Genomic DNA, 22,808 nt, shown 5'->3' with positions numbered 1-22,808 from the left:
GAATATAAAGTGAGGTAACAAAAACATCATAAATATAAAGATTAAATTTTGTGAAGACCACACTGTTGTTCTCTCCAGTTTCAAGTGAGCCTCTGATCTTCGGGTTTCCTGGCAATACTAAGCAGGCCCCCTTACTGGCCCTCTTCATTCACTTCCCTGCTTCTTGTGTGTTACTTGTGGGCCATGGTACCTGACAAGCTGGTTTTGGTGAGAAAAGGCACCACTAATGACTCATTATAGTATATGCTTTCAGACTACTATTTTAAAGTTTGTACCTATTGTTACTTTAAGCAAGATAAGTGTTGTACTTTAAACTTCTTTTAGTTTTATAGAAAAGCATATGGCAGTGACATGAAAAATAAATACTTTTGATGGATCAGTTTTCCTTTTTGAAAATTACCTTCCTAAAGGGAAATTTTGAAGGTTTATCATGAGGGATATTTTCACCCCGAGACTTGGATTCCTTGTTGTTGTTGTTGTATTATCTTTTTTTTTTTTTTGCGGTACGCGGGCCTCTCACTGCTGTGGCCTCTCCCGTTGCGGAGCACAGGCTCCGGACGCGCAGGCTCAGCGGCCATGGCTCACGGGCCCAGCCGCTCCGCGGCATGTGGGATCCTCCCGGACCAGGGCTCGAACCCTTGTCCCCTGCATCGGCAGGCGGACTCCCAACCACTGCGCCACCAGGGAAGCCCTGTTGTATTATCTTGCATTATCTTGTTAGGACCCCTTCTTTCAAAGAACCATTACAAAATGTGGCTTAGGTTGTTAGTTTTTCTCTACTAATATGGGGTGATGATTCTTTAAAAATCAAGTTAGAGTTTGTAAACTTATTAAAAGTGATTCATTTTATATAAATAAATATGTGAACAGTGATTAAGACTTTTATATCATAAGATTGTCTACTAATGGCTGTCACTGGGGATATGTACTAGAAATTGCCAGGCTGTATTGGGAGTGTCTTGTAATGAGATGCAATTGGTCTTTACTTTGAAGAACTCTCTCATGTTCTCTTTCCAATGAAATTTCTGCCTTTCAGAGTAGAATGCATTATTGTTGCCAATGATGCCACTGTCAAAGGAGGTACCTACTACCCGGTGACTGTGAAGAAACACTTACGGGCACAAGAAATTGCGATGCAAAACAGGCTCCCCTGCATTTACTTGGGCAAGTAAAATAAACTTATTAGCTAGAAAAATACAAGATTGTTTAGAAGGCTATATATGTATGACATTATCAATGGATATTTAAAAAAAACTGTTGGCTTCTCTTATAATTACAAAAGAGATGCATATTCTTTGCTAAAAACTCTGGGAGAAAAAGTAAACAAGCACTACCCATAATAACATCACTGAGGAAGAATCCCTGACAGTATTTTGGTGTTTGCCATTTTTTTCTCTACATGAGTGGTGTTTTTTTCTTCTGTATGTTGGGTGGGCCAAAAAGTTCCTTTGGTTTTTGAGTAAAAATAAAAGACATTTTTCATTTTCACCAAGAATTTTGTTGAACAATGTATTCACCGTTTTGTTCCACTACCTTCTGCCATTTTTCAGGCAACTTCATAATTCTGTCTTCCCAAAACTTTTTATTTTTTTGAGCAAAAAACTGTTCCAGGTGCTTTTTACAGTCTTCCAGGGAATTGAAATTTTTTCCATTAAGAGAATTTTATAAAAACCTAAATAAATGGAAATCCAAAGGTGCAGTGTCTGGTGAATATGGTGGATGAATCAGAACTTCCCAGCCAAGCTGTAACAGTTTTTGCCTGGTCAACAAAGAAGCATGGGGTCCTTCATTATGCGGATGGAAGGTTATACCTTTTCTGTTAACTAATTCGGGATGCTTTTCCTAGAGTGCTGCTTTCAGTTGGTCTAATTGGGAGCAGTACTTGTTGGAATTAATCGTTTGGTTTTCCAGAAGGAGCTCATAATAGAGGACTCCCTTCCAATCCCACCATGTACACAAAATCACCTTCTTTGGATGAAGACCAGCCTTTGGTGTGGTTGGTGGTGGTTCATTTCCCTTGCCCTACGATCTCTTCCATTCCACATTATTGTACGGTATCCACTTTTCATCACCCATCACAATTTGTTTTAAAAATCGCATGTTTTCTTTACGTTTACCTAGAGAATCGCATGTAGAAATACAGTCAAGAAGGTTTTTTTCACTTAACTTATGTGGAACCCAAACGTCAAAGCGATTCACATAACCAAGCTGGTGCAGATGATTTTCAACACTTGATTTGGATATTTTGAGTATGTCAGCTACCTCCCGTGTGGTATAACACTGATTGCTCTCAATTAATGTCTCGATGTGATTGCTATCAACTTCAACTGGTCTACCTGACCATGGGCCATCGTCCAGCAAGAAATCTCCAGCATGAAACTTCGCAAACCACTTTTGACACATTTGATCTGTTGCAGTGCCCTCTCCATACACTGCACAAATCTTTTTTTGCATTTCAGTTGTGTTTTTACCTTTCTTGAAATAATAAAGCATAATATGCCGAAAATGTTGCCTTTTTTCTTCCATCTTCAGTATTAAAATGGCTACACAAAAATTCACCAATTTTGATAAGTTTTTTTTTTAAATGCACTGCTGATATGACAGCTGTCACCATACAGTCTAACAAAATTGTTTCGAATGAAGTTAAAGTCAACTAAGCACTAGTTAGAACCATGTTGTGGAAAAAAACGAATGAACTTTTTGACCAGCCCAGTATTTTGTTTTTCTGTTCACCATAATGGGTTCAAACCATGAAAAAATAATAGCTAATATATATGGGTCTCTTGAGTGCCAGGTACTAGGTTAAATGCTTGATTATGTACGTAGTTTGAGCAGACGTAATTTAAAGAAATTTAATATTCAGTGAAAGTAAATTTATATTTGGAATGAAAGTACATTTAAATCTAAGGATATTTTTCAAAGAACATAAAAGCAAGGCAGTTTAAAATTGGTACTTCCTGGATATTGGCTTAGTTTGTAAAGACACCAGTATATACTGTTCATTTTTATGGATATTTGAACAGGTACTGATGAGATTTTTTTCTCCTATGAAAGTGAATTTACCTCATTGACTCAGAGTGTGAACTGCATTGCACGTATAGAAAACAGCAAATGAGGCCCCGTTGCTTGCAGGTGCTGTGCCCAACACTGTAGGGATGCAGTGAAGAGTATTGTGTTGTCCCTGTCTTTAATGTATTAAATATCAATAGAAGACTTAGTGGTTGCAGGCAAGAGTGATAGGTATAAGACTAGCTAACTTTTTGTAACGTTCACTCTGTGCACTCACAGTATGTGCTGAGCTAAGTGCTTCACATACACTATTTCATGTCATCCCAATAACAACCCTATGGGATAGCCACTTCGTTTCACTGGTGAGGAGACCCAGGCAGTAGACTGGTTCGGAAACACACCTGTGATCACACAGCTGTGAAGTAATGAAGCTCTGTTTTGAACTCAGCTGACATTCTTATCCACCACTGTAATCTGCAGTAAAAAGAGTACCAGAGGCAATGTGCAATAAACTTATCACATGAATTCTGTAGATGATTTTCAGATTGTTTTAAAAGAGAGAAAGATCCAATTTTAGCTGAACTGGTTAAGGACTTTTGGTGTTTCTGGGGCTAATCCTCAAGGGAGAGAATGGCCTAAACATTTCAAGTGGAATTCTGCACAGGAGTAGGAGAGCCTAATGTGTTTGAAGAAAACAGTATATTTTGGGGGGCTGTGTTGAAGGATTGGAGAAAGAGGCTGTAGAAGAGTTTAGAAAGATAGGGCAAGTTTTTTGCGAATGTAATTAAGAACTGATGTTTGGGCTTCCCTGGTGGCGCAGTGGTTGAGAGTCCGCCTGCCAATGCAGGGGACGTGGGTTCGTGCCCCGGTCTGGGAAGATCCCACATGCCACGGAGCGGCTGGGCCCGTGAGCCATGGCCGCTGGGCCTGCACGTCCGGAGCCTGTGCTCCGCAACGGGAGAGGCCACAACAGTGAGAGGCCCGCGTACCGCAAAAAAAAAAGAACTGATGTTATCATTGAGATAAGTCTTCCTGTGTGTAGCATGTTTTGTTCATTGAGATGTACTTATTTCTCTTCAGTTGATTCGGGAGGAGCAAACTTACCTCGACAAGCAGAGGTATTTCCAGATCGAGATCACTTTGGCCGCATATTCTATAATCAGGCAGTTATGTCTTCTAAAAGTATTATACAGGTAATTTCTCATTAATGAGATGTATTGCTTTTTGTGTCAAATGTCTTTGCTAACCAGGTATTCTGAGATGACTTAAAACAGAATTTGTTTGTTTTTTTTTTTTTGGCTGTGCCATGCAGCTTGCAGGATCTTAGTTCCCTGACCAGGGATTGAACCCAGGGCCTTGGCAGTGAAAACATGGAGTCCAAACCGCTGGACCGCCAGGGAATTTCCTGAACAGAATTTAATACAGAATTTAGTCTTCTTCCACAGAAAACATCATAAAGATATCTCCAGTCAGATTCATCTGCTAAATATGGGAATACTGTCATGCTATAATAAAGGTTATTTACCAAAGGAAAAGAGTTTTTAAAAAGAAAGAACGCTGAGTAAAATTGCTTTTTTACGACTATACTCTGGAGGAATTCTAGGATATGTATGAGGAGACATGTACAAGAAAGTTCCTTGTAACATTGTTATAGCAAAAGTTAAAGAACAAAGTAAATGCCCATTCATAGGAGAGTTATAATAGTTAGCTGTTAAAATGAATGAACTAGAATTGTGTGCATCAACAGAAATAAGCCTCAAAAAATATGTTGGGTAAAAAAAAAGTGTAGAATAAATGTATAGCAAATTGCTATGTATGCAAGTGTTAAATATATCAAATAATCTATTATGTATAAACAGGTACTTGGGAATGATAGACTCAACTTTAGAACAGTGGTTACCTTTGAGGTGGGAGGGAGGAGGAGAAATAAAGGCCAAGTAGGAGGTCTACAGAGGCTTCAACTGTATCTGAAATATTTTATTCCTTTAAAAAAATTCAGAAGTAAGTTTAACCAAACGTTAAGATTTATTAAGACTGGGTATTAGGTAAGGAATATTTATTTTATTATTCTAATCTTTTTTGTATGTTTGAAATACTTCATAATACTGCTGCAACTCCTTTGTTTTTGTTTTGTTATTGAATTTCTTAAGTTTGTAGTATTTTTATTAGTATTCTAATTAATTAGGCATCACTTGCAATTATTATCTCTCTTCTTTATAATCTACCAATACAATGTGTTGTTATTATTTATTATATATTTTACTGATATGTGGCGACCTTGCGTATATCTCTGCTTTGTTTATCTAAATAGAAACTTCAGCTTTGCTCACTTTTGTACAGATGGCCCTTGCATCCTTGCATCTGTTATGAAATTCTTATTGTGATCTTTTGTCTTATGGGGAAATTAGCCCATTTAACCTGGTATTATAGTTTATATAGCTATATGAAACTTGTATTCGTTTCCTAGGGCTGCCGTAACCAATTACCACAAACAGGGTGGCTTAAAATCACAGAAATTTATTCTCTCACGTTTCTGGAGGCTAGACGTCTGAAATCAAGGTGGCGGCAGGGCCGTGCTCCCTCAGAAGGCTCTAAGGAAGATTCCGTTCCTTGCCTCTTTGAGCTTCTGATGGCTCCAGGCGTTCCCTTGGCTTGTGGCTATGTGACTCCAATCTCTGCCTTGGTCTTCCCATGGTCTTCTCCTCTGTGCCCTTTCTCCCTTACAAGGATACTTGTCACTCGATTTAGGGTGCCCCTGGGTAATCTAGAGTGATCTTATCTGAAGATCCTTAACTTAATTACATCTGCAAAGACCTGTTTTTTTTCGAGTAAGGTCACATTCACAGGTTCTGGAGATTTGGGTGTGGACAAATTTGGGGTGTGGAGGGGCACCATTCAACTCACTGTAGACCTCTGCCACCTTGCATGCTTATTCTATGCTCTGTCTTTCTCTTCGTGTAGCTTTTGTGGGACTATATAAAACGTCAGACAACATCTAACCGATATTTATGGAGAAGCTACTCTAAGCCAGGCCCTGTACTAGATGAACAAAACCAGGTAGGGTCTCTGCTCCTTTGGAACCTGAAGCTTGAAGTGCTTTAAGAACTAGGTCTTTTTAAAAGTGTCCTTATAATTTTGAATAAGCAATATCTGCTTATGATAAAAAAATCTAAAATATCTAAGGGGCATTTGACTGAATGCCTTCAGTTTGCCTATTTAATTTTTGTTTCCTAAAAATTTTAACATCAGTATTTCTTTAACTGAGCCACTTCTCAGCATTTATTTTTTCTATTTCACCCCACTAGGAAGTTTGTGGTTGAGGTTTGCCTTCTTATATTCTCATGAACCTCGTGGAAATAAAAAAAAAAACTCTAATTGTTATTGTATCCTAGTGTCCATGGTGCCTCTTCTCATCTTTTCCCCAATATATGAACTATAAACCTGTTATCGCCACTGAAGCTATTGCTTCGTACTTTACTGAGGAAGTCATGTGTGAGCACTGTTCTATTAAAAACAATACTGCTTACTCTGTCTTTTTTTTTAATCCCAGGAAGGATTGTCTCTCTTCTCCAAGACTAGACTTGTCATTTATAATCTTAATACTGATGCCTCATTTGTGCTTCATCATCAATCCTCTTTCTCTCTTTTGCTTTAATATTTCACATCCACTTAATTTTTTTTCTCACAGCCAATAATCATGTTGACTTCCTTTTTTTTTTTTTTTTAAAGGAAAAAGTAGCAAAAAATGATGCACAAAGAAAAGGACCTTTTCTAGCTTCTGCTGTTTTTGAAGCTTCTCTCCCTCCCTGGATTACCAGACTTCTTAAGGATTGGCCCAGCATCTTCGTTCCTGACCACTCACTTTCCTAAAAACCTTGCTGCCCTCGGAGGGTCCCGCTAACCTTAACCTCCTAGAGATTCTCATGCTGTACAACCTGTTGGTTTTGTTATTGTTCCCTTTCTTGAAATTCTCCTTAGGCTTCGTGCCACTGGTTTCCTTCTTCTCCCACTCTCTTCATTTAATCCTCCCAACCCCATTCAAGAACTTGTCCTTAGTAGTTTAATAAAATCTAATGACATACCTGTCATTTCCATGATCATTCTCTGGTCCTGGCCTCCCTCCACCTCCACCTACCCTTGGGGTTCTGTTGTTTGGTTAGATTTCCTGCTGGTACCAGAGGCTCAGAGTAGACATTTATATTTAGCTGCCCCTGCTGATTTGTTCCTTCACCCATGTTTCTGTGTGCTATTGCTGGTACTTTCTTCTTGCTCTTTTCTCTAGGATTGAAACTTTGATGTCATCATTGATTCTCTTCTGATTTTTTCCCTACTTAATCCTTTTAGGTCAGAAATATATATCTTCCTTATTTTTGTACCCCTGGAAGCTCCTTTGATGCTGGGCAGATAATCAATACATAGTAAACCTTTGATGAATAAAGTCATGTTGGTTTTTACCTTTGGATTGGTCCTCTCCACTCCATTCCTACTGCCATCACCATAGTTAGTTCAGGCATTTTCTGTCTATTGTACACATTACTATAAGGTTATTCTTTATCTAGTTCCCTTGTTCCAGACTAAACTTCACAGCCTGATACTTAAGACCTCGTGTGATCTGGTTCCAACCTAACTTTCTTTTTTAATTAATTAATTAATTTATGGCTGCGTTGGCTCTTCGTTGCTGTGCGTGGGTTCTCATTGCGGTGGCTTCTGTTGTTGCGGAGCACGGGCTCTAGGCGCACGGGCTTCAGTAGCTGTGGTTCGAAGGCTCTAGGGCACAGGCTCAGTAGTTGTGGCGCACGGGCTTAGTTGCTCCACGGCATGTGGGATCTTCCCGGACCAGGGATCGAACCCGTGTCTCCTGCATTGGCCAGCGGATTCTTAAACCACTGTGCCACCAGGGAAGCCCCAACCTAACTTTCTAGCCTTACTGATCATGCATTGTAAACTGCCGTCAGTCTGAAGGACTTGCTATTTTTCATGTGCATTGTGACCTTCATGAGTTTCTGCTCAGGTCCATGCCGGACTCTCTTTCCCCCAGTCCTTCCATATGGGTTGATCTGAGTCTCCAATCCATTTTCCAAGGTGCATCTCAGATGCCACCTTTTCCAGGGAAGCGTCCCAGAATCCCTTACCGGAAGTGATCTCCCCCCCCACCTCCCATAATTCTTGAGCTATACCTTACTAATGGCATTTATCCCTTTTATCTAGACATATCCTGACTAATCCTTTACTAGACTCTATGCCACTTGAGATTAGAGACAGTATTGGATTGTTTATATCCCAATGCATTTACTTACCTACTTAATAATTTATTATTTAAGTGAAACTCCTTCATAACCATTAAAGTGATACCTAACATACTGAGTAGTTCTATTTCCTATATTTTAATGTATGTTTATTATTACCATCATCATCATTATTTTTGGCTGCGCCGCATGGCTTGCAGGATCTTAGTTCCCCGAGCAGAGATTCAACCCAGGCCATGGCAGTAAAAGTGCCGAGTCCTAACCACTGGACGGCCAGGGAATTTCCAATATATTTTATTATTTATTTAAGACTTTGGTTTAGGTGGTTTAAACTTTGGTTTAACAATTTTTTGTATTTTGTACATAAAGCAATAACCGTTGTAACTGCAGTTATGTTATGTGTGCATTTTGATAGTGAGCACTAGCTTCCCTTACTTGTTCAATTACTGTTCCTCCCCAAGATTGGTTTTTATTTAATGTTATTAACCTTGCCCTTTGTAAGTCCATTTATCCACTGATTTCTAAGAAGTATGTCTCTTGACAACCATATCTCTGTTTTTTCCTATATATATATATTTTTTAAATTAATTAATTTATTTATTTAGGGCTGTGTTGGGTCTTCGTTTCTGTGCGAGGGCTTTCTCTAGTTGTGGCAAGTGGGGGCCACCCTTCATCACGGTGCGCGGGCCTCTCACTATCGCGGCCTCTCTTGTTGCGGAGCACAGGCTCCAGACGCGCAGGCTCAGTAGTTTTCCTATATTTTTGCAGCTGTAAAGATGTGGCCAGATTCCTGCAGACCTCCCAGGTTCAACAATTTTGTTTTTGCACTTGAGAAAAAACAGTTAACTCGGTAGTTACCTTTGTATTCTCTCCTGTTTCATTTTTCCTTACTTTCTGGTAGGTTTTAGGACCCTGGTTTGTTTTGAAGTTTAAAGACTTGGCGTATTGGTGTCCAGTGGTCTTTCTCTGAGCCTCATGTCCCGAGGATACCTTCTCCGGTCCTTCTCCAAATCCATGCCTGATGCCGTGATGATCTTGGGGCTGTGCTTCTTTTATTTTCCTGATGTGGTTCCCATGTTGCTGGCTTTTTAAATGTGAGACTTATAGTTCTCTACAGAAGTGGGATCTTGGTGTTTGTTCTCTTCGAGGCTTACATTACCATTAATTTTTATAGTCTAGTGAGAGTCTAGTTTTGCTAGACTGGTTTTGCTCTGATGCGTTAATTCTCTTCCTCATTTTACTGTGATCCTTACCACACCAGCAGCAAATGTTTCTGTTTTTTATTCACGGTTTATTTCTTCTGAAATAGTGTTATTCACCTAGCTATGCTTAGTTGCAGCTCCTCAGGCCTTTCCCCCTTTTTTCTTCTTTGCACCTCTGCCTGTTTGTTCTCCTTTTTGGAGATGTGCCTAAAATTATTCTCAAGTGTCCCTCCCTTCCTCTTTTCTTAACTTTTCCCTCTTCCCTCCTTGGCTTAGCTCATTATTTTTGAAATTTATTTTCTTTGCTTCAGACCTTGGTAATTGTTTTGAGGGTCCTAGTTAGGATAAACACTGTATATTATTATTTTTAAAATGCATTTCAACCTGCTCATGAAGCCAGATAGGGTCGGGGTAGAAGAAACCACTCTTTTTTTTGTTTGTTTTGAGGCTCTCTGATAAAAAGATTGAGGAAGAAACAGAATGTTCTGGGTGAGATGGACTTTTTGTTCTCTGTGTACACTTCATCCTATCCAGTGAACACGGATAAGCATGCACATTCTAGGATCAGCAGTGTGATCGTCGGTATAGTTGATAATGTTCTTAAATTCTGGACAGCCATTGAATATGGCTGTCCGTGTATATTATGGCTGTCCGTGTATATTATGGCTTTTATTTTTTAATGGTGACTCTTTAGGTAGAGGAAGAAAAAAGTGATACAGGCAGTATTTGCTTTCTACAATACTTTGAATGGAAAAAGAAGAAAGATGAGAGATTTAAAAAACATATTATAATTTTAATGGCTTTTCCACCAAGCAACTGGAAATCTCCCTCCCCACGTTCTATTACATTTATCACAGAGAGCCTTTGAACTAGATAGTCTGCTGCAATTTTTCAGTGGAAAGATGGAGGTCTAAAGTTCACACAGCTTCTCAGAATTGGGTATAAAACCTCGTGACTCCCTCTCAGACACCCCTTCCATAGGGCAGGCTGCTGACCTACAATATGTAATTTGTTTTTGGTGTGATGAGAACCAGTCTCTACTTGTGCAGGCAAGACCTGGAGGGTAATGAAATTTTGTCCAAAGTTTTTCCAGACCATTACCTCTGCTTTGTAGCCTCTCGTTTCCTTTCACTTCCAGCTTTTGCTGTGCCGTCTGTGCCAGTGATGACAAAGATTGTTACTGTCAGTTACACATCATTCTTAGCCTACTTGCTGTTTTCTTTCTCTGGATTCAAGTTTTTGAGTTGCCATGGGCCTCCTGACCCTGCAAGAGGGATCTCTTGGCTTGTCCTTGTCACAGAGCAGGCCCACTTCTCTGGTGACAGGGTGGATGGTGGCCTCTCAGTGGAACTCGTGGGAGCTGTCTTTTGTTCTGATGCAGATGAGGGGCGCAGTCATGTCTCTCCTGACATAGTGCCTGGGATTTGCCCACACAGCCAAACCTGTACTCTGAGCATGGTCAGAACAGCTTGTGGTCACGCAGCTTCCTTATGTCCCTTTAATGTCCCTTTAGTAGAAGAGAGCAGCAGAATTATCTTTCTGGGGTTCTGAATCATTTGTCCAGTGTGGCCCAGTGTAAGGTCTTCATTGTACTAGAGACGAATGCTTTGGGATGTGGAAAGTCATCGGTGCTGTTTGGGCCCTGAGGTCCCCATATGCTCTGTGAGAAGCAGCAGTAGACACAGTGGTGGAGCTCTTGGTGCCCGTTCACTCTATTTTGTGAGTGAAGGGCTCAGAATTAAATGCGGAAGAGGAGATTGCGTGACAGTGGTGACTTAACTGTGTTCCTTTATTTCTATTGAGCAATATATATATATTTTTTATAAATTTATTTATAAATTTATTTATCTTTGGCTGCATTGGGTCTTCGTCGCTGTGCATGGGCTTACTCTAGTTGCAGTGAGCGGGGCTATTCTTCGTTGTGGTGCGCAGGCTTCTCATTGCGGTGGCTTCTCTTGTTGCAGAGCACGGGCTCTAGGTGCGTGGGCTTCAGTAGTTGTGGCACTCAGGCTCAGTAGTTGTGGCTCACGGGCTCTAGAGCGCAGGCTCATTAGTTGTGGCACACGGGCTTAGTTGCTCTGTGGCATGTGAGAGCTTCCTGGACCAGGGCTCAAACCCGTGTCCCCTGCATTGGCAGGCAGATTCTTAACCATTGCGCCACCAGGGAAGTCCTTGCTTTAGCAGTATTAAGTTTTGTGTCTGTTAGATACTTGGTGGAACTAGAATAGCCTCTCTTTCTTATTGATGAAAAATTTGAGAATTTTGATTCCTGTATACTTAGTAACTCTAGCTCTTGTATTTTTTTTAATTTTATAAGTTTTATTGAGGTATAATTTATTGAGCTATAATTCACATACCATAAAATTTACTCATTTAATATGTATAATTCAATGGTTTTTAGGGTATTTACAGGGTTGAATCAATTTTAGAACACTTTTATCACCCCAGAAGGAAATGCCATACCCACTGGCAGTTAATCTCATTTTTACCCAGTCCCTCCAGCCCCTGGTAACCTATGGATTTGCCTATTCTGGACATTTCATATAAATGGAATTGTACTAAGTGGTCTTTTGTGCCTGGTTTCTTTCACTTAGCATAATGGCTTCACGGTTTATCCACATCTTTCTCTTGGTTTTTCATCACTTTCTGGGATGGTACAGAATGCTAATGCTGGTCTGTCTCCCACCTCTGGACTAGAGGAATAGTTCACAGATACATTAAAGAGCAACAACAACAAAGCACTTCAGAGACTATCCTAGGTCTTCAGATGGGCCTCAATTGCAGTCACTTAAGGGAGATGGTTTTTGATCTCTGTATTAGTTCTCTATTACTGCAGAACAAATTACCCCCAAACATAACAGTTTAAAACAACATTTATCATCTCACAGTTTCTGTGGGTTAGGGGTCTGAGCACAGCTTAGCTGGATCCATGAGCTCTGCACTTAGCTGGATCATGTGACTGACTGCAGTCCTCTCAAGGCTCCGCCCCCTACCTCATTCATGTGGCTGTTGGTAGGATTCAGTTCTTTGCAGAAACCCCTCAGTTCCTTATGAACTGTTGTAGGTTCTTTCCTTTGTGGGCCTCTCCATACAGCATGTCAGCTCGCTGCATCAGAGTGAGCAAGCAGGTGGGCGAGAAAGAGGGCCATCAAGACAGAAGACACGGCCCCTCATACCCTGAGCACAGCAGTGATGTCCCATCACTTGCCATATTCCATTCATTACCAGCATGTCACCAGATGCATGCTCAAGGGGACGTGATCATACAGGAAGTGAATACCAAGAGTCTAGGATGACAGGGGGCGGGGTGGGTGGCGTTTTAGAAGCTGCCTACCACCGTCTCCTCCTCTGTTACTGAGCAGAAGTCTTCTGTATATGTTTGTGATGCCTCACCTGGTGTCTGAGAAGTGGATTGTTGATTTCCTTGATTGCGGAGATTCTGTGGCGAAAAGGCATCTGAAGTGTTCTTAGGAATATGGTAAAATTCATTTTGTGAGAGCATTTGTGATAGTTAAAAAGGGGCTTGGAGGTCTCAAACCATAAGTTTTTTTGTTTTTTTTTTTTTTTTTTTTTTTGCGGTACGCGGGCCTCTCCCGTTGCGGAGCACAGGCTCCGGACGCGCAGGCTCAGCGGCCATGGCTCACGGGCCCAGCCGCTCCGCGGCATGTGGGATCTTCCCGGACCGGGGCACGAACCTGTGTCCCCTGCATCGGCAGGCGGACTCTCAACCACTGCGCCACCGGGGAAGCCCTCAAACCATAAGTTTTAAAAACAAGATAGGGGAGAATACAAAGTGAGTTGGGTATTCTCTCCCCCCCGCACCCCCCCGCCAAGTCTAGGTTCAGAGATGGGGGAAGATCAGCCAGCAAGACAGAGAAGAATCAAAGTAGGTAGGACTGGGGTTTAAATGGGTCCCTGACGTGGAGCCCGGCAACACTGCCCCTTGGAGCTGCAGGTTACAAAGGGGCTGCAGCATGATCGAAACCCTGACTGCCCATCTCAGACGGACATTGGAAGATCTGAGGGCTGGAGAGACTGTTGTTTGCCTTATGTGCTAATAATTTGTCAGCTATTCACTTGAGAGACTTTTCTGCTAAATTGATACATCTTTTCTCTCCACCCTGAGATGACAGGATGACATTTAGTTTCATTTCCCTCATTTTTGTCTTGTGACATTTTGACAGGATAATTCGTCTTTGTTTGCTCCATCCCCACCCCCCAACCCCCAGTCCTTGGTCTTGGGACACCACTTGCTGGCAGTTGCTTTTCTTTTCTCTCCTTTTGCTCAGTAGTTGTTTTCATGGAACCCTGCTGTGCCTCTTTAGTTCTTTAGAGCTTACTTTTGAAAATTGTCCCCTTTCATATTCTTACATCATTGTGACTCTTCTCTAGTTCCTTGACTTCTTTTTTTGATAGTGGATTCAAGTGTTCTAGTGCAGAGAACAGGGTGATAAGGTGAAATTGTGTCCTTTGCTTCTGATATAAACTTAAAGAAAAAGCCATAAAATATTTCAAACTTGAAGAAAGTACAGAGAATAATAGACCAGAACACTCATGTACCCTCCACTTGGATTTATGAAGTACTAACCTTTCCCGTGTTATTTTTTGCCCCAGATTTTTAAAGAATTTATTTATCCACAGTATCCCTTTCAAAATATTGTATTGACGGACATGTTGGCTATTTGCATATTTTGCTATTATGAACACTGCTATGATGAATGTTTCCTTGTGCTTGCGGGCAAGAGTTTTTCTAGACATAGATATCTTCAAAACAGACTCTGTGGGGAGGTGGGGTGTGGGTGGAGGGAGAGAAATAGGTGAGGGGGATTAAGAGGTGCAGATCTCCAGTTGTAAAGTAAATGAGTCGTGGGTATGAAATGTACAGTGGGGGGAATATAGTCAGTAATTATGTAATATCTTTTTTTTTTTTTTTTTTTTTTTTTGAGGGCTTTCTCTAGTTGGGGCGAGCGGGGACCACTCTTCATCGCGGTGCGCGGGCCTCTCACCGTTGCGGCCTCTCTTGTTGCGGAGCACAAGCTCCAGGTGCACAGGCTCAGCAATTGTGGCTCACAGGCCTAGTCGCTCCGCGGCATGTGGGATCTTCCCAGACCAGGGCTCAAACCCGTGTCCCCTGCATTGGCAGGCAGACTCCCAACCACTGCACCACCAGGGAAGCCCTGTAATATCTTTATGTGGCGACATACTGTAACTAGACTTATTGTGGTGATCATTTTGAAATGTATAGAAATATCAAATCCCTCTGTTGTATTACAGTAACTAACATAGTGCTGTAGGTTGACTATACTTCAAAACCAACCAACCAAACAAGCCCATAAAAAAAGAGATCAGATTTGTAGTTACCAGAGACGAGGGATGGGGGGAAGGGGACTTGGATGAAGGAGGTCGAAAGGTACTTAAAGGTCGAAAGGTATCTTAAACTTCCAGTTATAAGATAAATAAGTAATGTGATGTAATGTGCAATGTGAATAATATAATGAACACTGCTCTATGTTATATATGAAAGTTGTTAAGAGTAGATCCTAAGGGGTTTTTTCATCATAAGAAAAACATTTTTCTTCTATTTTAAAAATTTTGGGGACTTCCCTGACGGTCCAGTGGTTAGGCTCTGCTTTTTTTTTTTTTAACTTGCCACACGGCATACGGGATATTAGTTCCTCCACCAGGGATTGAACCCAAGCCCCCTGAAGTGCAAGTGTGGAGTCCTGACCACTGGACCGCCAGCAACGTCCCTGATGGATATTTTCTAAAACTTACTAAGAATCATTTCATGCTATATGTAAGTCAAATCATTATGCTATATACTTTAAACTGATACAGTGCTGTATGTCGATTATATTCCAATAAAACTGAAAGAAAAAAACTGGGTGATTGATAAGCAAAACCGTGATAAACTCTTCTGTAGTATGTTGACAAAGAAATGTTGCAGCCATTTTTCATAACGTTACATGAAATAGGGGAAAATGCCTTTTGTGACAGCCATTTAGATGGAAAAATGTTAACTCATGCTGCCTTTCACTTTTGGATTAATACTAGTGTGGCTTTTTTTTTTTTTTCAGAGCAGATACTTGTATGACTAGAAGGAAAACTGATGGCATATTGGAATTAGCAAAATCTACTTTCATGTGATAATTTAAGAAAATATTCACCACATACTTCTCTTATTTTTCTCTGTGATATTGTTTATTCCTATCTAGGGGTAATCAGCAAAACCCATATTTATTATGTGTCATACTAATCTCTAAGCAAGAATTTTTTTAAGCTTTTATCATGGAAAATTTCAAACACACACAAAAGTAGAGAAAATAGTACTGTGAACCCTCAGGTATGCATCACCCAGCTTCAACACAATGGACTTCCTTTTTAGCAAGATTTTCAATTGTGATGCTAACATTAGTTTTATATTTAGAAGGTCTTATGTTCAGGGTAACACAAAATTAACATTACTCATTTGGAGAATTATTTCAGTATTCCTTTGAGGTAAGTGGCAATTGTTTAGAGGACTTATTATTACTGTTATTATTATTAGATTTAAAAGTTGTCCTTTTAATATAATTTTGCTAATTTATGGATGGATTGTGAGTTTCTTCTCTCCATTAGTTGCTCAGGGTAAAGGTCTGTTTGGCCAGTCTTCTCTTTAACAGGGAGATTGTCCACAAGCTTTGTAAAGTGTGACATAAGTCCTTCAAAATGCTTTGATACAAAAGTTAGGAAACTATTCTAAACACTTAGAGGACTCCATTTTAAAAATGAAACACAGGGAGTTCCCTGGTGGCCTAGTGGTTAGGATTCCGGGCTTTCACTGCCGTGGCCCCGGTTCAGTCCCAGGTCGGGAACTGAGATCCCACAAGCCGCACGGCACAGCCAGAAGAAAAGAGAGAAACACGGGTACAAGCTAGTAATATCCCCTGGTCCTGCAGTGTTTGTGGAACTCTAGATCCAGGGACTGTGTAAATTCACTGTCTGAGCTGTACTGCATGAGTTTCTTGTGTGCTTGGATTCCAGATAGCAGTGGTCATGGGCTCCTGTACAGCAGGAGGAGCTTACGTGCCTGCGATGGCTGATGAAAACATCATCGTACGCAAGCAGGGTACCATTTTCTTGGGAGGACCTCCCTTGGTAAGAAGCTAGTTGTTTGTTTGTTTCTTTTTGGTAAGAACATAGTCTTGTTTGCTTACTTGCTTGATTGAAGTAAAACATGCATAATATAAAATTTACCATTCTAACCATTTTTAAGTGGGCAGTGCTCTGGCATGAAGTATATTCACTTTGTTGTGCAACTATCACCACTATCCATCTCCAGAATGTTCTTATCTTCCCAAACTGAAACTCTGTCCACATTAAACACTTACTCCCTATTCCCCACCTCCTTCACTGCCCCGACAACCATGATTCTACTTTGTCTATGAATTTGGCTACTCTAGGAACCTCATTTTAGTGGGATCATATAATATCTGTCCTTTTGGGTTTGGCATATTTCACTTAGCAAAATGTCCTCAAGATTTATCCATGTCATAACATGTTTCAGAATTTTCTTCCTCTTTAAGGCTGAATAGTACTCCAATGTATGTACATACCACATTTTGTCTACTTATCCATGAGTGGACTTTTGGGTTGCTTCCACTTTGGGGCTATTTGGAATAATGCTGCTGTGACCATGAGTATACAAATATCTGTGTGAGTCCCTGCTTTCATTTCTTCTGGGTATATACTCAGAAGTGGAATTGCTGAATCATGTGGTAATTCTATGTTTAAATTTTGGAGGAATCACTTCCTTCCTCTTTATGGCCGAATAATATTTCATTGTATGGATAGACTGCATTTTGTTGATCCATTTATTGGTTGATGGACATTTAGATTGTTTCCACTTTTTGGATATTATGAATAATGCTCCTATGAACATTCATGTATAAGTTTTTATATGGGTATGTTTTCATTTCTATTGGATATAAACCTACAAGTACAATTTCTGGGTCATATGGTAGCTCTAAGGTTAACATTTTGAGGAACAGCCAAATTGTCCAGAGCATATTTTACAACCTTGCCAGCAGTGTGTGAGGGTTCTGATTTCTCTACATTCTCTCCAACACTTGTTATTGTGTGTCTGTTTGACGGTAGCCATCATAGTGGGTGTGACATAGTACCTCACTGTGGTTTTGATTTCATTTCCCTAATGGCTAATGATACTGAGCATCTTTCATGTGCTTGTTGGCTATTTGTATATCTTCTTTGGAGAACTGTCTATTCAGATCCTTTGCCCATTTTGTAATTGGGCTCTTGTCTTTTTATTGAGTTGTAAGAATTCTTCATGTGTTCTGGATACAAGTCTCTTATCAGATGTATGATTTGCAAATATTTTCTTCTATGGGTTGTCTTTTCACCCTCTTGATGGTATTTTCCTTTGAAGCATAAACATTTTAAATTTTGATGAAGTCCAATTTTTATATTTTTTTCTTTTTTTTTTTGCTTGTGCTTTTGGTGTCCTATCTGTGAAGGTATTGCCTATTCCAAGGTTGCAAAGATTTAATCCTTTGTTTTCTTCTAAGAGTTTTATAATTTTAGCTCTTACGTTTGGGTCTGTGATCCATTTTGAGTTGTTTTTTGGTGCGGTTTCAGGAAGGGGTTCGACATTTTTCTGTGCGTGGACATGCAGTTGTCTCAGCATCATGTGTTGAAAGGACTGTCCTTTCCCCCTTGAATGGTGCTGGCTGAAGAAGAATACTTTTACTTATCTTTTCTTCTACTCAAGGTCAATAACAAACCAATAAATTGTTAAGTGAAAACAGCAAGGTGCTTACACATAGTGTGTTAACTTTTGCGTAAAGTGGAGGGGGGGTATTATGCATTTGTAAGCTTGTATATGCATAAAGAAACTGAAAAGGATAGAGTAAATGTTGTTTAAACGCAGAGGAGATGAAGCCGGGTGAGAGAGAGACCTTTGACTTTCCGAGTCTTGTGAAAACATCTTTTCAAAAGGTTAAGTGCCCCCACCCCCCAAGAAAAAAGAGTCAGAATAGCTATGAGTGGTGCTCTAAATTTTTAATACTAGCAAGCTTTATGGATCACTGGTGGGGCAGCTACATGATTTGCAGACCCCAGTGCAAAATGAAAATATGGAACCCTTTGTTCAAAAAGGAGAAAACTACTGTAAAAGATACTAAAATATGAAACATGTTCCCTTCTTCTGTGGTCTGTCTACCAGTCATGGTGTTTTTATTTGTTATTTAACAACAGGTCCCACCCCACCCCCACCCCCGCCCCCGCCCCCGCCAGGCATCTCTACTTCCCATGGGCCCACCATGTCCCCAAGGATGTGCTGCCTCCATGTGAGAATGTGCTTGGTACCCAGATGGGGAATGAGCAAAAGGCTAGCCCTTAGCATCCCCCCCGGCCCCCCCTCCCCCAACACGCAGAGTGGCCTGTTGGAGAGCACACCTCAGCACTGCCAGCCCAGGACAGTGATGGGGCTGCCATGCTCTTCCCTGAGACACCATGGGGGGCACACCTTACCTCTGATTCTCCCTATACCTGTGTCAGGCCCCCACTGGGGGCGGGTGTAACAGGTGCTAGGCAGGGGTGGGGAGGAGAAGGTAGGGCAGGACCCAGGGCCCAGGCACCAGTCAGCAGGGAAGCAGGGAGCCAAGAACCCATCCCAGGGAGATGGGGGGGAGGCAGACCGCACAAGATCTGAGGCTCTAAACCTCAACACACATGCTCCATTGTCCCATCAGACTTCACTTACAGAACACAAATGCAAAGATAAAGTTAGTTAGACTTTCACTAGGGTGACCACTGAGCATTAAACTCCAAGCACAGGGCCCTTCTGAGAGTGGGACCCCGTGCAACTTCACTGGCCACCTGCCCGTGATGCAGGCACCGAGGACTGGATTGTGGCCTCCTCGGCTCTTCCTCTGCTCTCCTTTGGACATCTCCATTGTGATTTTCAGGAGAGCAGTTGTCACCCTGCTTTGCTTTTGTCACAACATGATCCTAGACTTCAGAGTGATAAAGAGAGGCTGGATGAAGACACAGGTAATTTCTACTGATTACAGCAAAACATCCCATTACGTAAGTAAAATCCAAGAATATTAAATAGGTAAAAAGAATAAAGTCAAGGAACTTCTAAAGCTATAATAAACCTACAAGTGGAGTAATTCAGCCATTAAAAGGAAAGAAGTTTTGACACATCCTACAACATGGATAAACCTTGAAAACATTGGGCCAGACACAAAGAACAAATATTGTATAGTTACCCTTCTATGAAATATGTAGAATAGGCAAATTCATAGAGACAGAAAGTAGATTAGCTGTCGCCAAGGACTGGGAGGGGGTAGGATGGGGGGGGACTGCTAATGAGTATGGGGTTTCTTCTGGGAGCGAAGAAATGTTCTGGAATTTGGTGGTCATGGTTGTTATACAGCCTTGTTAATGTAATAAAAGACACTGAATTGTATTCTTTTAAATGGTGAATTTTGTGGTATGTGAACTATATCTTAAAAAGTAAGTTTATTGCTTCAAAAGTCTGTCAAAGAATTATCTGGTTTTGGAATATTAACCCAAGTTTATTAAAAAGTATATTAAAAGATGTTATACTTTGATATTAAATAAGTGTATTTTCCAAATGATTGTGTTAATTTTTAATAACTTTTACTGAGGATCAGATAAGCCTGAAGAGCTGCCTTTTCAAATGAATTAAAAGTCTCAAGGCATTATTCAAAACCCCTACAGCATAATATTAAATATTATTCTTCAGTATTTCTCTAGCTCTGTGTGATAGCAATCGTTGGTTAATTTACCTATGTGTAGTAAACTTTCCTGGGTAATTCTTGTTTATTTTTCACTGGAGAATAAGTAAAGATATGACTAAAATTTTAAAACATCTTTTTGGGAATATAGGTAGTATCATAATACTGAAATAATGCTAACTGTTTTCAAGAGAAGATTTTGTCTAAAGGTCAGCATTACAATGTCTATTCAGTGGATTCAGATTTAACTTGTGCCTTAGAAAAAAGCGACGTAGCAGCTGAAGTCTGCAGTTCTGTTAGAGAACTAAACCTTGTTCAATAGTCTACCATCAAAAGGCTGTATTTACAGGTAGAAAAAGAAGCAGCAGCAGCCTTACCTGCTTGAGAATTCTAAATTTTGATGCTTGTTTCACTGAAAATTGAGAAAAGGCTTTGTAGGTTTCACACATAGTGTGAGGTTGTAGCTTTCAGTAGTTTAACGTGGTTGGAAAAAAATGCATACTAATAAGGTAACTTTTTTAAATTTTTTATTTTATTTTGGAGTATAGTTGATTAACACTGTTGTGATAGTTTCAGGTGTACAGCAAAGTGATTCAGTTATACATATACATGTATCTATTCTTTTTCAAATTCTTTTCCCATTTAGGTTGTTAAATAGTATTGAGCAAAGTTCCCTGTGGAATAAGACAAATTTTTGAAGGAGTTTTTTTGTTCTCCTACCTTTTGTTTATCATCCGAACTTACTATTTAATAGAATGAGCAGTTTTCATTTTCTCTTGGACTTTTATCATCTTTATACATATCACAGTTTCAAACATGTTGTGGGTGTTCCATAAATATTAACTGATGACAAATCTTTATTTTTTCAGTTGATATCAGTCAGTTCCCTGAACATGAATTACCATATATCAGACGTTTATTCATTTTTACAACTTTAAATATCCAGACACCTCTTATAAGTAGTTATTGCCTGGACTGAATGTTATTTTACACCAAATTTTTTGGGAAGAAGAGAATCAAGAATTTAGTTCTGGGGGTGCATAATTGGAGGTGAAAAATTTAATTACCTCTCCCTGTGGAATAATATTTTATTTAAGACAGAGCTTTTGATGTAATGAATAAGTCTTTTCTATGCTGTATTTTAGATTAGTGTTCATTATTCTAATAAAAGCTTTTCTTTTATTACTTGAAAAAGAAACAAATCGACCAACCCAAAGAAGTTGGAATCAGTAAATGATTCCTAAGGGATCAGGTTGGCATTTAGCATTAAATGATTTTTCTTGCTTTTTCTTGTTCGAATTTCTCAGGCTATAATTGTCATTCTTTTTTAAAATTATTATTAATTAATTTATTTATTTTTGGCTGTGTTGGGTCTTAATTGCTGTGCGTAGGCTTTCTCTAGTTGTGGCGAGCGGGGGCTACTCTCTGTGCGGTGTGCGAGCCTCTCATTGCGGTGGCTTCTCTTGTTGCGGAGCATGGGCTCTAGGTGCGTGGGCTGCAGTCGTTGTGGCTCGCGGGCTCTAGAGCACAGGCTCAGTATTTGTGACACACGGGCTTAGGTGCTCCGCGGCACGTGGGATCTTCCTTGACCAGGGATCAAACCCGCATCCCCTGCATTGGCAGGTGGATTCTTAACCCATGTGCCACCAGGGAAGTCCCTATAATTAAGTCATTCTTAATTTATTACTTAAGGTTTCTTTCTTTTTAGTCATATTATGCTGAATCTTAGATGTGGGTAGTCATGGAGATTTTTTTCCCCCATCTTAAAGATATTATACCTTTAAGAGTTGTTTTTGATAGTCACTGGAATTTTTCAGCAAAGGTGAAAAAGTAGCATTACTTCAATATATGTATTGTGTCCAAAGATGAATAAATCACAGTTTCTGCCATCAAGGAGCTCACAGTATAGAGGAGATGACAGAGACACATGCAAATTACTGACATATAGTCTGGTAGGCGCCATGTTGGAGGTGTAGGTGGAATGCTCTTGAACCACAGATGAGCAAACATTGCTCTGTTAAAACCATGGAGTGTCGTTAATGGTTAAAAGGCCTGGGCAGGTCAGGGAAAGCCACACAGAGCAGATAGGGCTTGAAGGATAATTGGGGATTCACCGGGTGGGTGAGAGGGAGAAGGGAGCCCAGCAGTAGGATCAGCATGTGCACAGACACAAAGGCTTTAACATGGGTGTGGAGGCAGAATAATGTAGGGGAAAGAGTGCTTTCAGACCAGGAATGTCTGGGTTCAGATCAGGTTCCATCCCTTGCTCAGAGGCTGTGGGCAAGTTCCTTAGTGACTGTGGGTTCACATTTCTCGTCAGTAGACTAGAGACAATATTATCTAGGTTTACCTAGGTGGATGGGATGAGAAACAAAATGTCTAGTTCTATGGAAGAAAGAATGGTAGATATAATTAGGTTAGGAGGTGTGTAGGACAGCATTTTAATACAGTAATTCCCCTACATACAAACCTTCAAGTTGAGAACTTCTGAAGATGCAAACGTGCCCCTGTATGCCAGCTATTGTACTGTACTACTGTACTTTTCAAGGTACTGTACTGTAAGATTAAAAATATTTTCTTTATTTTTT

General features: G+C 40.3%; 1 protein-coding gene across 4 annotated transcripts in view; it reads left to right on the top strand.

Annotated features, from left to right (window-relative positions):
* The window catches only part of MCCC2 (methylcrotonyl-CoA carboxylase subunit 2), a 61,490-nt gene that overhangs the window by 11,329 nt on the left and 27,353 nt on the right, over positions 1 to 22,808 (top strand). For 2 of the 4 annotated variants that reach the window (XM_082622818.1, XM_082622819.1), the window contains exons 5-8: positions 1,037 to 1,164; positions 4,090 to 4,202; positions 5,971 to 6,066; positions 16,481 to 16,594. In XM_082622818.1, coding sequence (XP_082478944.1) covers positions 1,037 to 1,164; positions 4,090 to 4,202; positions 5,971 to 6,066; positions 16,481 to 16,594 — 451 coding nt within the window. The remainder of the gene's footprint in view (positions 1 to 1,036; positions 1,165 to 4,089; positions 4,203 to 5,970; positions 6,067 to 16,480; positions 16,595 to 22,808) is intronic. The other 2 variants (XM_082622820.1, XM_082622821.1) reach the window with 1 other exon arrangement.

The sequence above is a fragment of the Mesoplodon mirus genome (assembly GCF_964341445.2).
Source record: "Mesoplodon mirus genome assembly, chromosome: 5".
Taxonomy (NCBI): Eukaryota; Metazoa; Chordata; class Mammalia; order Artiodactyla; family Ziphiidae; genus Mesoplodon; species Mesoplodon mirus.
The sequence above is the reverse complement of the archived record's forward strand: the minus strand, read 5'-3'. Positions and strand labels throughout refer to the sequence as shown.